General features: G+C 42.8%; 1 protein-coding gene across 5 annotated transcripts in view; it reads right to left on the bottom strand.

Moving 5' to 3' along the window:
- Positions 1 to 13,377, bottom strand: part of TIAM1 (TIAM Rac1 associated GEF 1) — a 227,085-nt gene that overhangs the window by 25,576 nt on the left and 188,132 nt on the right. For all 5 annotated transcript variants that reach the window (XM_015132943.3, XM_077994821.1, NM_001260772.1 and 2 more), the window contains 4 exon segments: positions 10,510 to 10,689; positions 9,087 to 9,155; positions 8,662 to 8,787; positions 2,823 to 2,931 (listed from right to left, as the gene is read on the bottom strand). In XM_015132943.3, coding sequence (XP_014988429.3) covers positions 2,823 to 2,931; positions 8,662 to 8,787; positions 9,087 to 9,155; positions 10,510 to 10,689 — 484 coding nt within the window.

Raw genomic sequence — 13,377 nt, 5'->3', positions numbered from 1 at the left:
TCTTGTAATCCCCATTAAGCCCCATTAAGAGCAATCATTTCTTGTTGGCATCATTTCTTGTCTCTCCAAAGCACAAATTCCTGAAGAGAAAGGCACTGGGGAAAGGGGCCGACTAGCCCCATGTGACAGAAGGGCTGGGCCAGGCTTGGGGCCAGAATATGGGGAAGCAATGGATTTTGTGGGGCATCCCGCATCTAGGGCCACGTCTAGAAGGGACCTGGGAACTCTTGCCCAACAAAATATTCATGTCCAAAAATATGCCTGTGGGTATTTCACCCATCAACTGAATTCCATATCAGAGCAAAAGAGTGCACGGTTCACAGCGCTTGGTGCGGTACGGGAGCATCACTCCTCCAGTCCAGCTGTGAGTCCGTGATGAACATGAACATGCACTTTGTTGTTCTCAAAGTTATCCCAACCCTCTAGGCTCATTAGACAATTAGAAAAATATGGGTCGGCTGGGCACAGTGGATCACACCTGTAATCCTAGCACTCCGGGAAGCCAAGGTGGGCAGATCACCTGAGGTCAGGAGCTCAAGACCAGCCTGGCCAACATGGTGAGACCCCATCTGTACTGAAAATACAAAAATTAGCTGGGCATGGTGGTGTGCATCTGTAGTCCCAGCTACTCAGGAGGCTGAGGCAGGAGAATCACTTGAACCCGGGAGGCAGAGGTTGCAGTGAGCTGAGATCACACCACTGCGCTCCAGCCTGGGTGACAGAGTAAGACTCCATCTCAGGAAAAAAAAAAAGAAAAAAAGAAAAATATGGGTCATACCCACTGTTTTAAGGGATAGTTTTGAAAGATAATATAATATTTTTCTTATTGAATTAAGAAACAATCCATGGTGGCAGAATTTAATCTAATTGAGTGATTAAAAATAACACAAATTGCTCAAGGGCTGAGGTGGGTATATCATTTCACTGTGGAGCAAAGCACTCTAAAATTGTTACTTTAACAATCTCATAACAATTAGCATTCAATAAAGGTTGTAAAAGAAACACACTGCACACGTAGAGCCATATGCCCAACACAGCACACGGGAAAGGTCAGGCAGCATGACAAGGAGAATCCCAGGTCCCCTTTTCATTTGAGGTTCCACCAGAACTCTGTTGCACAGATCACCACTACCATTAAGACTGTTTTTATCTGGGGCAGGCTCATTGTTACTCAGAGATCTGTATTGTGCTAATACTTCCTATAATAGGTTTTAAATTAAGTCAAGCTAGTTCTCTTTGGTAGCAAACATAAACACAACACAAGAACATTATTTACATATCCGGGGACCTGATCAGCAGCTGTTTACTTGGCAGCTACAGTCAAGTGTTAAGGAACAGCAAGCTGATTTCCAGAGATTCTTTGAAATCAAACTTTCTGTTGGTGCTACTGTTTGCCAAGAAAATGTTTCCTTAATCCTTTTACCATCAAAAACCACCATATGCTGAACTATGGAGACATAACCACTTTCTGGAGACTCTCAGAATGTTCCACCGTCTTCTCAGAATACTTAAGAAAAAGCAGCTTGCCAATATAAAAATTCTACTTTGTCCTGCACAAAAATAAACCACAAATGCAAGAATTTTCAAGGATAACTGAGACAACTCTAGAAGTGCTTTTGGGAGCTGTTATCACACTCCTAGGAACAAAAGTAGGTGAAGGAAAGATACAACTCCACAAAAAGGTATACAGTAAGTCCTCACTTAATGTAGTCAGTAAGTTCTTAGAAACTGCAACTTTATGCAAAATGACATATAATGAAACCAATTTTCTTCCTCATCAACATTATAGTGAAATGATGTTGAACAGAATACATTAGTTGGGGACCTGCTGCACATCGTGTCACTTAAAAGTCACAGTTTCCAAGAACCTACCAACAACATGAAGTGAGGACTTAGTTATGAAGTGTGGTAGGTTATAATCGAAACTAATGAAAAACAGAAATAAAGCAGGGAATTTCTAAACTCCCTACATTTTTACATAACTGCAAAATGACCCATCAATTCTGGCCCCAAATAGCAAGGTAAAACTTTCATTACAAGAAAACTGACAAAATCATTAATTCAAGATATTGGCCAGGTGTGGTGGCTCATGCCTGTAATCCCAGCACTGTGGGAGGCTGAGGTGGGCAGATCACTTGAGGTCAGGAATTTAAGACCAGTCTGGCCAACATGGTGAAACCCCATCTCTACCAAAAAATACAAAAATTAGCCAGGTGTGGTGGCAGGTGCCTGTAGTCCCAGCTACTCAGGAGGCTGAGGCAGGAGAATCACTTGACCTGGGAGGTGGAGGTTGCAGTGAGCCGAGATTGCGCCACTGCACTCCAGCCCGAGTGAGAGCGCAAGACTGTCTCAAAAAAAAGGCATGGAGCAGTGGCTCACACCTGTAATCCCAGCACTTTGGGAAGCCGAGGCAGGTGGATCACCTGAGGTCAAGTGTTCGAGACCAGCCTGGCCAACATGGCGAAACCCCATCTCTGCTAAAAATACAAAAATTAGCCAGGTGTGGTGGTGCATGTCTGTAATCCCAGCAACTCGGGAGGCTGAGGCAGGAGAATCACTTGAACCTGGGAGGTGGAGGTTGCAGTGAGCTGAGATCGTGCCACTGCACTCCAGCGTGGGCAACAGTGAGACTCTGTCTCAAAAAGAAGAAGAAGAAAAAAAAAAGAACACATTGCATTGTTCAGCACCCCTATCAGTGGCTTGCTGGAACATCTATCTGGCAATCAATGACTCTTAGATTTCTGTCCAAAAGTCCCCAACCACTGTCAGCCACACAACTGAGAAGCAGCACACCCCCAACTCCACATCCTCAGAGGCCTTACCTTTCACCAGGACCTTGGGAACTTTTGTGTGGCTGGCGCAGAAGGCACTGTAGAGCTTGAAGCGGTCAGCATAATACAGGAACGATCCCCCCAGAGAGAACAGCACTTTCTGGATTTGATGAGAAAAGGCAGAGTTGGTTTGTTTCCTTCCTCCACTGGAAATATCAGCAGGTTATGGCAGGGAGCTCACATCTGCCTGGCTCACCCCACCAATCAACACCTTCCGTGCCTGTCAGAGCCTTTCTTTGTTATCAAAGGCCCTAAAATTGCCCATTACAAAGTATGTGCACGTACAGGTTTGTGTACAAGGTGTTGGACTTTGTCTTCTTAGTATTTACAAGGGAGATGTCCCTGGTTTTCCAGGTCTGTGTCTTTTAATAACCTATCTAGGCTGTTTGAATGTTGATGAGAAAGTATATATTTTGGAAAAATCAGAAATCTCAATTCTCTCATTAGCTCCTGCTGGCAAACTAAATAAAGCAGGAAATGCTCATACCCCCTGCTCCCGAAGTAGAACATGTTCCTCTGATCGCTATCTTCATGCCTTCCACAACCACCCTCTCCTCTAGCGGCTAAGAACATAAGCAATATTAAAACAAGAAACACGCTCAACTATGGAAATCAGTATCATCTCCCCAGCCTGTCTGCCCTGTCCCAGTAGTTCACAACTGGGTAGAGGCCTTCTCATTAAGATTTTACTATGCCTGACAGGATACTTTGCATCCCACATACTATATATACATATATATATATGTATCTCCTCAGAAAAACATCTGCGAGTTTCACACTGAAAGAGTCTTGTTCAGAGAGGCCTTATTTAGTTTATCGAGGCTTAGAATTAAAAGGCAGACTTCAAGCAAAGAAATAAGGTTTTGAATTTGAGTAACGAACTAGGTTCCCCAAAATGCAATTTATCTAATGAACACTGACAGTCTCTCCATGACAAAAAAAAAAAAAAAAGTTTATTTTAAACCACACGTAATTGGTAGAGGCCTCACTTCTCTTCTTGCATGTTCTCCTTTTTCTCCTTTACTTTCCAAGTCCTCCCCAAATCTCTACCCTAGCGTGGAGGGTGTCAGCAGGAGTACCCTCGGTACTGCCGTCGGACTTTGAGAGGGACAGTTATCCTTGGAGCCTGATATGGTTTGGCTGTGTCCTCAACCAAATCTCACCTTGAAGTGTAGCTCCTATAGTCCCCATATGTTGTGGGAAGTAACTGAATAATGGAGGCAGGTTTTTCCTGTGCTGTTCCCACGATAGCGAATAAGTCTCATGAGATCTGATGGTTTTTATAAAGGGCAGTTCCCTTGCACATGCTCTCTTGCCTGCCACCATGTAAGACGTGACTTTGCTCCTCCTGAGGCCTCTCCAGCCATGTGGAGCTGTGAATCCATTAAACCTCTTTTTCTTTACAAATTACTCAGTCTCAGGTATTTCTTCATAGCAATGTGAAAATTAACTAATACAGAGTCATACTCAAGAATTAAGCAAAAAAACAGTTGTGGAAGAAAGTATGCTAAATGTAACCCCTCCCTTTAGCCATCCTAAAGCCATTCATTTGTTTAACTTAATATTTACTAAGTGTCTATTTACCCTACCGTAACTACAGATAAAACATTAACGTATTCTTATTCCTCCTGCCTTATGATTATCAGGGAACACAGTGCACACACGTATGAGGGGTTTATACACAAAGACTGCACTTCCCCAATGTTTCTGTTCTGCAGGACTTAAGAACGCTTCTCACAGGCTGATGTACATTGCAAATTTCCAAATGAAAATTTTTATCAAAACTTACTTAACATCAGAACTAATTATTTTCTTCTGATACTACCTGAGACTAATGCTCTATGCAACTCAGTTTGAAGATTTTAACAAGTTTTTCTTTTTTCTTTTTTGTCAAATATACAATGAGGAATTTTTTTTTTTAGTTTCTTTTTTGAGATGGAGTCTCGCTCTGTCGCCCAGGCTGGAGTGCAGTGGCGCGATCTCGGCTCACTGCAAGCTCCGCCTCCCGGGTTCACGCCATTCTCCTGCCTCAGCCTCCCGAGTAGCTGGGACTACAGGCCCCCGCCACCTCACCCAGCTAATGTTTTGTATTTTTTAGTAGAGACGGCGTTTCACTGTGTTAGCCAGGATGGTCTGGATCTCCTGACCTCGTGATCCGCCCGCCTCGGCCTCCCAAAGTGCTGGGATTACAGGCGTGAGCCACCGCGCCCGGCTGACAATGATAATTTTAAAAAGGGCAGCAATTGTGGAAATCGACAGCAGTAGGTTTGGGAGCAAACAGCGACTGTGTGGAAACCAACTCAGAGAGCCCGGAGAGAATCCCGCAGGTAGGCACGCTCAGTGCCCATCAGCCATCTCGCCTTACAGATGGAATGGAGACAATCAGATTGTGCTGTAAGCAGCCAAGTGAAGGTCTATGAAGAGGGTCCCGCTTACGTGGAATTGAGAAGAGTGACTGTTGAGTATGGAAGTACAGGTTTGGTATCCTTGATCCAAAATGCTTGGGACCAGAAGTATTTCAGATTTCGTATTTTTTCAGATTTGGGAATATCTACATTATATTTACTGGTTGAGCATCAAAAATTGAAAATCCAGAATGCTCCAATGGCCATTTCTTTTGAGTATCATGTGGGTACTCAAAAAGTTGCTGATACAGCAGTTCAGATTTCAGATTTTCAGATTTGAGAAGCTCCACCTGTAGCTAAAAGAAGCAACGTACCAGCCCCTCCCTAGAATAACACTGATCTCAGTACACTCAAGTTCACATCAAAGTTCTGTTACCCAAAGTCTCCTTCCTGTGAATCCTTTTAGTGATGAACTGGACCCAAACTCAAAGAACCAGTCCCACAGCAAAAGACTTACTAATGAATATTAGCTACGTTAGGTTAAAACAATATTTTAAAGTACATCTATATCCATTTTTTAACCAACCCTGGCCTCCAGAATACATCCATTTTTATTAAGCAGCTTTTCTGTTTATCTAACTACCGGGCCACATCACATGTTCTACTGTGCAAATTATTAATTTACTAATTTAGAAAACATATCACTACAAGGAACCTAACTATTTCAAATGAAGAGTATTAACCACCAAGAAGCAATTTTTGAATACAAAAATGAACTATATGGAGTATTCAGGGTGAAAGATATATTGTGCCTACAACCTTCTCTTAAATGGTTTAGGAAGAAAACACTTTATATGTACACATAGACACACCATACATGCATAATGTACACACATGCACATATAGATACACATGCGCATAGGAGACAGGGAGGGGAAGAAAGAATAAAGCAAATGTAGCCCAATGTTACCATTTGGGGAATCTAGATGAAGGGTATTCAGGAATTCTTTGCACTATTCTTTTAACTTTTCTGTAAGTCTGAAATTATATCCAAACAAAAATGAACACCTATAATATATACATATATATTCACATACTTATGTGTGTTTGTATGTAATTCTTAGTAGCTCCTGTTGCACAGAGGCAATGTAAAGAAATAACACACACACACACAAACATATATTGAGGTAGAGTATCGAGGTGAGGCAGTCTTTACCTCAGCTCCGAAACTTGTACCCTAACATTACACAGCTAGATTTCTGCAAGTATTAGAAGACAGGCAAAGAGTATGGGGGCCTATACATACATGAACAACTGATTCTTAACACAAATGCAAAAGATATTGAGTGGAAAAAGGATCAAACGATAGTCACTGCAACAAACAGGATGAGAAAAATTGGATATTCATACACACACAAGTTAACTTTGATTCCTATGTTAAACCATAATAAATTTAAGTTCAAATAGATCAGAAGTCTAAATGTAAAACTATGAAACTTCTAGGAGAAAACTACAAAACTTCTAAGAGAAAACACAGGAAAAAATCTTTATGATCCTGGTTTAGGCAAAGATTTCATAGATAAGACACCAAACGTGTGATTCAAAAAGGGAAAATGTAAAAAACTGTACTTCATCAAAATTAAAAACTTCTGCTCTGTGAAGGGCACTGTCAAGAGAATGAAAAGACGGGCCTCAAACACAGAAACAAAATTTACAAATCATGTATCTGATAAAGGACTTATATTCAGGATATACAAAGAACTCTCAAAACTCAGTATAAGTAAACAAATAACCCAGTAAAATAGGCAAATTATTTGAACAAACACTTCACCAAGGTGGATACACTGAGGGGCAAAAAACAAGCACATAAAAGAAGATGCTCATCATCGTAAGTCACTAGGGAAATTAAAATTAGAACCATAATGAGGTGCTACCACACACCTGTTAGAATGGCTAAAAAAGGGACCGGGACCTCAGCAGAACAATGAGGAGGAACAGATGGAGGGAGCTGCAATGGTATAACCACTCTGTAGTTTAGCAGTTTCTTAAAAAGTTACACATACCCTTACCATATGACCCACCCATTCCCTTCCTGGGTACTTAAGAGAAATGAGAGCACATATCCATACTAAAACTTGTACACCAATGTTCACAGCAGCTTTATTTGTAATTACCAAAAACTGGAAACAACCCAAATGCCCAAGAAAGGTGAGTGGATAACAAAGTGTGGTCTATCCATTCAATGGAAGACAATGCAGCAATGAAAAGGAATGAGCTCTTGATACACGCAGCAATATGGACGGATCTCAGTAAAACTATGCTGAGTGGAAGGAGCCCCCCAAAAAACAGGTACTTGGTATGGGAGTCCACCAATATAAAATTCCAGAATGCAAACGTTATTTATAACAGGGAGCCGGGGTAGAGTAGGAGGGCAATAAGCAGCAGGAGAGAAAAACCACAAAACGGCAGGACAAGACTTTTAGGAGTAACGATTATGTGCACTGTCCTGATTGTGGTGATGGTTTCACAGGGGTGTGTGTGTGTGAATTCATCAAATTCCACACTAAACATATGCGACATATACTACTGCACAATTATACCTTAATCTGTTTGTTAAAGCACATGAGGGTGACATGTAAGCCAACACATGAAGCAGTGTGCTTTGTTAATTGGAGATGCAACACAGGAAATCTGCAATAAAAGAAAGCCAAGCAGGGGAGAGGAAATAAGCAGCCTTGCTAAGGCACTAGTTATAAATCCTCATTAGGCTGCAAGGACACTGTGTGCTGGAAGATTGTCTTCCTCCTGGATAATTATAAGCATTTCCATTAAGCAAAGTTTCCCAGAACAAGGTAAATTAATGTGTCTAATGGGTGACCAGAAGTGCCTTTTTTTTTTTTCTTTAAGACAGAGTCTCGTTCTTGTCCCCCAGACTAGACTGCAGTGCCGCGATCTCGGCTCACTGCAACCTCTGCATCCCGGGTTCAAGAGATTCTCCTGCCTCAGCCTCCTGAGTAGCTGGGATTACAGGCGCCCACCACCATGCCCAGCTAATTTTTGTACTTTTAGTAGAGATGGGATTTTGCCATGTTGGCCAGGCTGGTCTCGAACTCCTGACCTCGGGTGATTCGCCCGCCTTGGCCTCCCAAAGTGCCAGGATTACAGGCGTGACCTACCGTGTCCAGCCAGGAATGCTTATTCTAATTCACTAACAGCTAAAGCACTAAAGGCCCCCCGCATAAACCAAACAAAAGGTGAAGGTTGGTACTTCGCACGTAAAAGCCAGCAGCTGCACCAGTTTAATGCAAATTGATGGCCTTGGTCTTCCCTTAGCCAGACCAGCAAGACACACTCTGTTCTCCTCTCAGACACCCTTAAGGAACGGACGACACTGTGGCCCTCCAAGGAAGACGTCAACATGATCAGGGGATTCAACTTGCGCCACACTATGGCCCTGACGCCAGACGCAGCTTTGCACTACTTACCTTAAATTGGTCGACCTTCTCAAGCTTTTCCAAATCAGGTACCAGTCTCACTCCATCTTCTAGAGTTTTAAGGAATTCTACTTGAAACTCCACCATTTCCGTTAAATTTCCAAAAAGCACGTCAAGCTAGAAATGAAACAGAATTTAATCCACCTCATATCTCATTAGTCTTCCTAAACTTTATTTATATCTGATTACAAGGTTTTCCCATCAATCTTATCAATTAAGAGAATAATCCCACTAGAGAGTGGGGCGGTTTTTCACCACGAGCACGCCAAAGCTTAGCAGGCAATAATTTCACCTCCTTACTACAATTACATAAATTTAAATTGTTTTCAGTGTTACACGTGTCCCCATTTTCCCTTTTTACCAACAAGTCAAACCACGGTATGATATTCACAAAGTTGAAACCATTTCCACAATACCTCATCTTGGGTGAGAAAAGTTTCTTTTTGAAGAGGCTTTAGGTATCTCTCCATGAGACAGTTTAAATCCTAAGAAATGAAAAGAGACCTCATTAGCATATGTTAACGTCTATAAAAGGATCTAGAAGAGAGCAAACAGATCATGTCCTGAAGGCTAACATTAGAGACTTCAGGTCAGTAAGGTCCATTTCAAGCAGGAGTTTCTGTCAATATTTTAGGCTTCGAGGACTACAATACGGTCTCCGTTGCAACTTCCTCAACTGTAGCACCAAAGCAGGCATACACAATACGTCAAGGAATGAGTGTGGCTGTGTTCTCATCAAACTTTATTTGTGAAAACAGGCAGCGGGCTGGATTTGACCCGAGGGCCGTCGTTTGCTAACCTCTGATTTAAAGACTAAAACACAGATACTTAAACAGATCACCCTGCTTTCTCATGGGGAATGTGACCAGGTGTCAAAACAAGTGATAACACAAAGACAACAGACCTGACACTCTTCTGGCTAGACTCTAATTAGATTAGGAAGATCATACCATCAACTTTTTTAAAAATTAAATTTAGCTTTATTAGGTCACACACACACACACACACACACACACACACACACACACACACGAACTGCTCTAAGAATTGCTAGGCTTCCTTAAAAATCACAAGGAGGCGGCCGGGCTGCTCACGCCTGTAATCCCAGCACTTTAGGAGGCCGAGGCGGGCGGATCGCGAGGTCAGGAGATCGAGCCCATCCTGGCTAACACGGTGAAACTCCGTTTCTACTAAAAATACAAAAAAATTAACCAGGCGTGGTGGCGGGCGCCTGTAGTCCCAGCTACTCGGGAGGCTGAGGCAGGAGAATGGCATGAACCTGGGAGGCAGAGCTTGCAATGAGCCCAGATCCCGCCACTGCACTCCAGCCTGGGCAACAGAGCGAGACTCCGTCTTTAAAAAAAAAAAAAAAAAAAAATCACAAGGAGGCTGGGCATGGTAGCTCTCATGTCTATAATCCCAGCACTTTGGGAAGCCAAGGTGGGAGGATCACTTGAGCCCATGAGTTCGAAACCAGTGTGGGCAACATGGTGAAACTCCCTGTCTACAAAAAATAGAAAACGGGACTGGGCATGGTGGTGTGCACCTGTGGTCTCAGCTCCTCAGGAGGCTGAGCGGGGAGGATCACTTGAGCCCAGGAGGTCAAGGCTGCAATGAGCTATGATCACACCACTGTACTCCAGCCTGGCCAACAGAGTGAGACTATCTTTAAAAAACACAACAACTCAAAACAAGCTTTTAACATTCAGAGTAAAGGCAAAATTCCAGGAGAACCCAAGACACTCTTCATGACCACGGTTTGACTCAGCTGTTAGTGAAAACCAGCAAAAACAGACTTCTCCTTTACGAGGCAGAGGGAGGGGAGGGGAAGAAACATACCTTGACATAGGTGCGCTCCGTCTCCAGGAGCTCACAGATCACCTTACGCAGCTTATCCGCATCCGAGAGTTGTCTCATGGTCGCCAGCTGAGGCCCCGTGGAGTCCTGAGGAGATGGGCTCTGGTCAGAGGGGTTCATCTCATGCAAACTGCGGCAAAATGCAGCCACCTGTTCTGTACTCTTCAGAGCACGGGGGGAAGGGAAGGCAGAGGTCATTATCCCTCATTAGACGCACCTGACACCTGGACCGCCTAGAGGTGTTCTTCCTGGTTAATGAAACGTCACATATGAATGTTGCCTTGTGTTTCCACAAATTGCTCCACATTTAGGAGAACTTCTTGAATGCTCAAAACAACCAGGATAACAATTGCTACCATACACTAATCACTTACCACATGCCTACGCCAGTCTGATGCATTTCACCTGCTCACACGGGAAGGACAACGGAAGCCCAGAAGGGTTAAGTAACTCATCCAAGATGATGCAGTACATCAGTGGCAGAGCTGGGATTTGAACCAGGCAATCTGGTTCCAAAGCCTATGGATCTCAACCACTCCCCAAGCCAGAAGTTGATAAATCAGGAGACATAAAACTTAGCTGCATTTCACCCAAGGTACAAGCCTAATTAATTATCAGACTCCCAGTTCAGTACACAATCTACTTTGCAATGTTGCAAAGATGATTTTACAAGCTAAGGTTCTTCCTGTTAAAAATGGACACTGAGTCAACTTTCTAGATTAAGAAAGATACCCGTACTTTAAAAAAATTTTCTCCCTCTCCACCTTCTACAAAGGCAAAAAGATACCACTCCCCTTTAAGAATAAGGGAATTAGCCCTAAAACGGGCCTCAACGGGAGATCCCAGTCTCCACACCTACCGGGGATGAATCAGGTGCAGACCATAAGGGCTGCACGTATTTTGTCATCCATTTGAAATCTAGGATTCCAGGATTCTAAAATTCCAACTTTTGCAGTTACATAAACAGTTCTCCAAAGCATGGGCTACTGTAAAAACCCATGAGACCAGTAGTTCTCCACTATGGCTGCTTATGAGAATCACCTAGGGAGCTTTTCAACATCCCAATGCCCGTGAACACCAGAGATCAATTTCATCAGAATCTTTGGGGTGGGATATGCAGATATCAGTATTTTTTAAAGCTCTCTGTGTAATTGCTCTAGAGGCTATGCAGTAGCACAAAATTTCATTCACTAAAACTTGTTCCAATGCACCACTCAATGAATGTTTGATGGACATTTTCTTTCTTTTGTTTATGGAGGCAGAGTCTGGCTTTGTCGCCAAGGCTGGAGTGCAGAGGCATGATCTCGGCTCACTGCAACCTCTGCCTTCCGGGTTCACGCCATTCTCCTGCCTCAGCCTCCCGAGGAGCTGGGACTACAGGCGCCTGCCACCACGCCTGGCTAAATTTTTGTATTTTTAATAGAGACGGAGTTTCACCGTGTTAGCCAGGATGGTCTGGACCTCCTGACCTCGTGATCCACCCGCCTCGGCCTCCCCAAGTGCTGGGATTACAGGCGTGAGCCACCGTGCCTGGCCCCGAAAATTTTCTTGAAGCGAGTGGCTGCCCTTCTTACACTTCTCTCTCTGCTTCTGTTGTCTAATTCAACTCTAGGCACAAAGTATTTCCAGTAAATCCCGGTGCAAATAAATAATAACTTCTTCTATCACCCATCTATCCGGCAAGAACATGAGAATATCCTCCCAAAAACAACAGTTGGTGCACAGAGCTGAAAGTCAAGGCTGGTGTTTTGTGTAGGGCAGAAAAGCTAAAATCAAGCTTTTGGAGCAGTTTTAAACACAGAGGAAGGCAGCTAACATGGAAGAGCCTTTCCCTCATTGGCATATCCAAAAGGGAAGGAAGTCTGGAATAAAGATGAGGCAAGGACAGGGAAAATCAGAACCGAACAGGAATGCATTAGCCGCAGTGGCACGACAGGACAGAGGAGAGCCAGGACCCACATCCACATAATTATTATGCTAATTCTCTTACAATCACCACAGCTTATTCGTTGCTAGCACTAACCCTGGTCTTATGTGCCAGAAGGTGTCAGTCACCTCTCAGTGGCACTATCCAGTGTTTTCTGTAGAAATGCATGTTTCTGACACTGAATAACCCCACAAACGATTTTCCCTTAGGTGACTGACTGGAAAAATTGACCAAAATGGGCTGAGCTGTATGATATGTAAATTATATCTCAACAGGGCTGTTAAAAAAGAAAAACTATGTGTTTTTGATAAAAACTTGTTTCAATAGAAATAAACTAAACAATTTTATTTAGTTATGCTAGAATTTCACTAACTCAAAATCATCATTAAATATACAGTCAAGTAGGGCTTTGTCTTAAAAATTACATAGGAACAAATACATCCATTTTAGCAAAAATCTTCATGTGTCTTTTAGATGATCCACTGATAACTGTAATAGAAAACTCATTATAACATAGTCATAACAAGAAAGAAAGCAAACCCTTGACAAAATAAAAATCCATGGACAGACAGTGGTAACAGCTGACAACTAACTGTTCCCTGCCCTTATCTTATCCCAAACTCTCCATGGTTGCTTTGATTTGGTACCTGGCAAAGGCACCTAACACAACAAATGTATAACTGGCACCTCTCTTTATACCATGCTTTTCTAAAGGGTCCAACTGTAACCACAGCTGTCTGTTTTTCACAGAATTAATGGGAAAGCTACTGCTCATAGCAAATACATCCTTCACTGCAGTTTAATACAGTGAGTCCTTACTTCACGTGGTTTATAGGTTCTTGGAAATTGACTTTAAATGGCATAAAGAAACCATTTTTACCATAGGCTAATTGATACAAACAAGTTAAGTTCCTATAGCACAT

This window comes from Macaca mulatta, chromosome 3 (assembly GCF_049350105.2).
Source record: "Macaca mulatta isolate MMU2019108-1 chromosome 3, T2T-MMU8v2.0, whole genome shotgun sequence".
NCBI classification, from domain to species: Eukaryota; Metazoa; Chordata; class Mammalia; order Primates; family Cercopithecidae; genus Macaca; species Macaca mulatta.
Note: the sequence above shows the minus strand (reverse complement) of the source record. Positions and strands in the feature narration are given on the sequence as shown.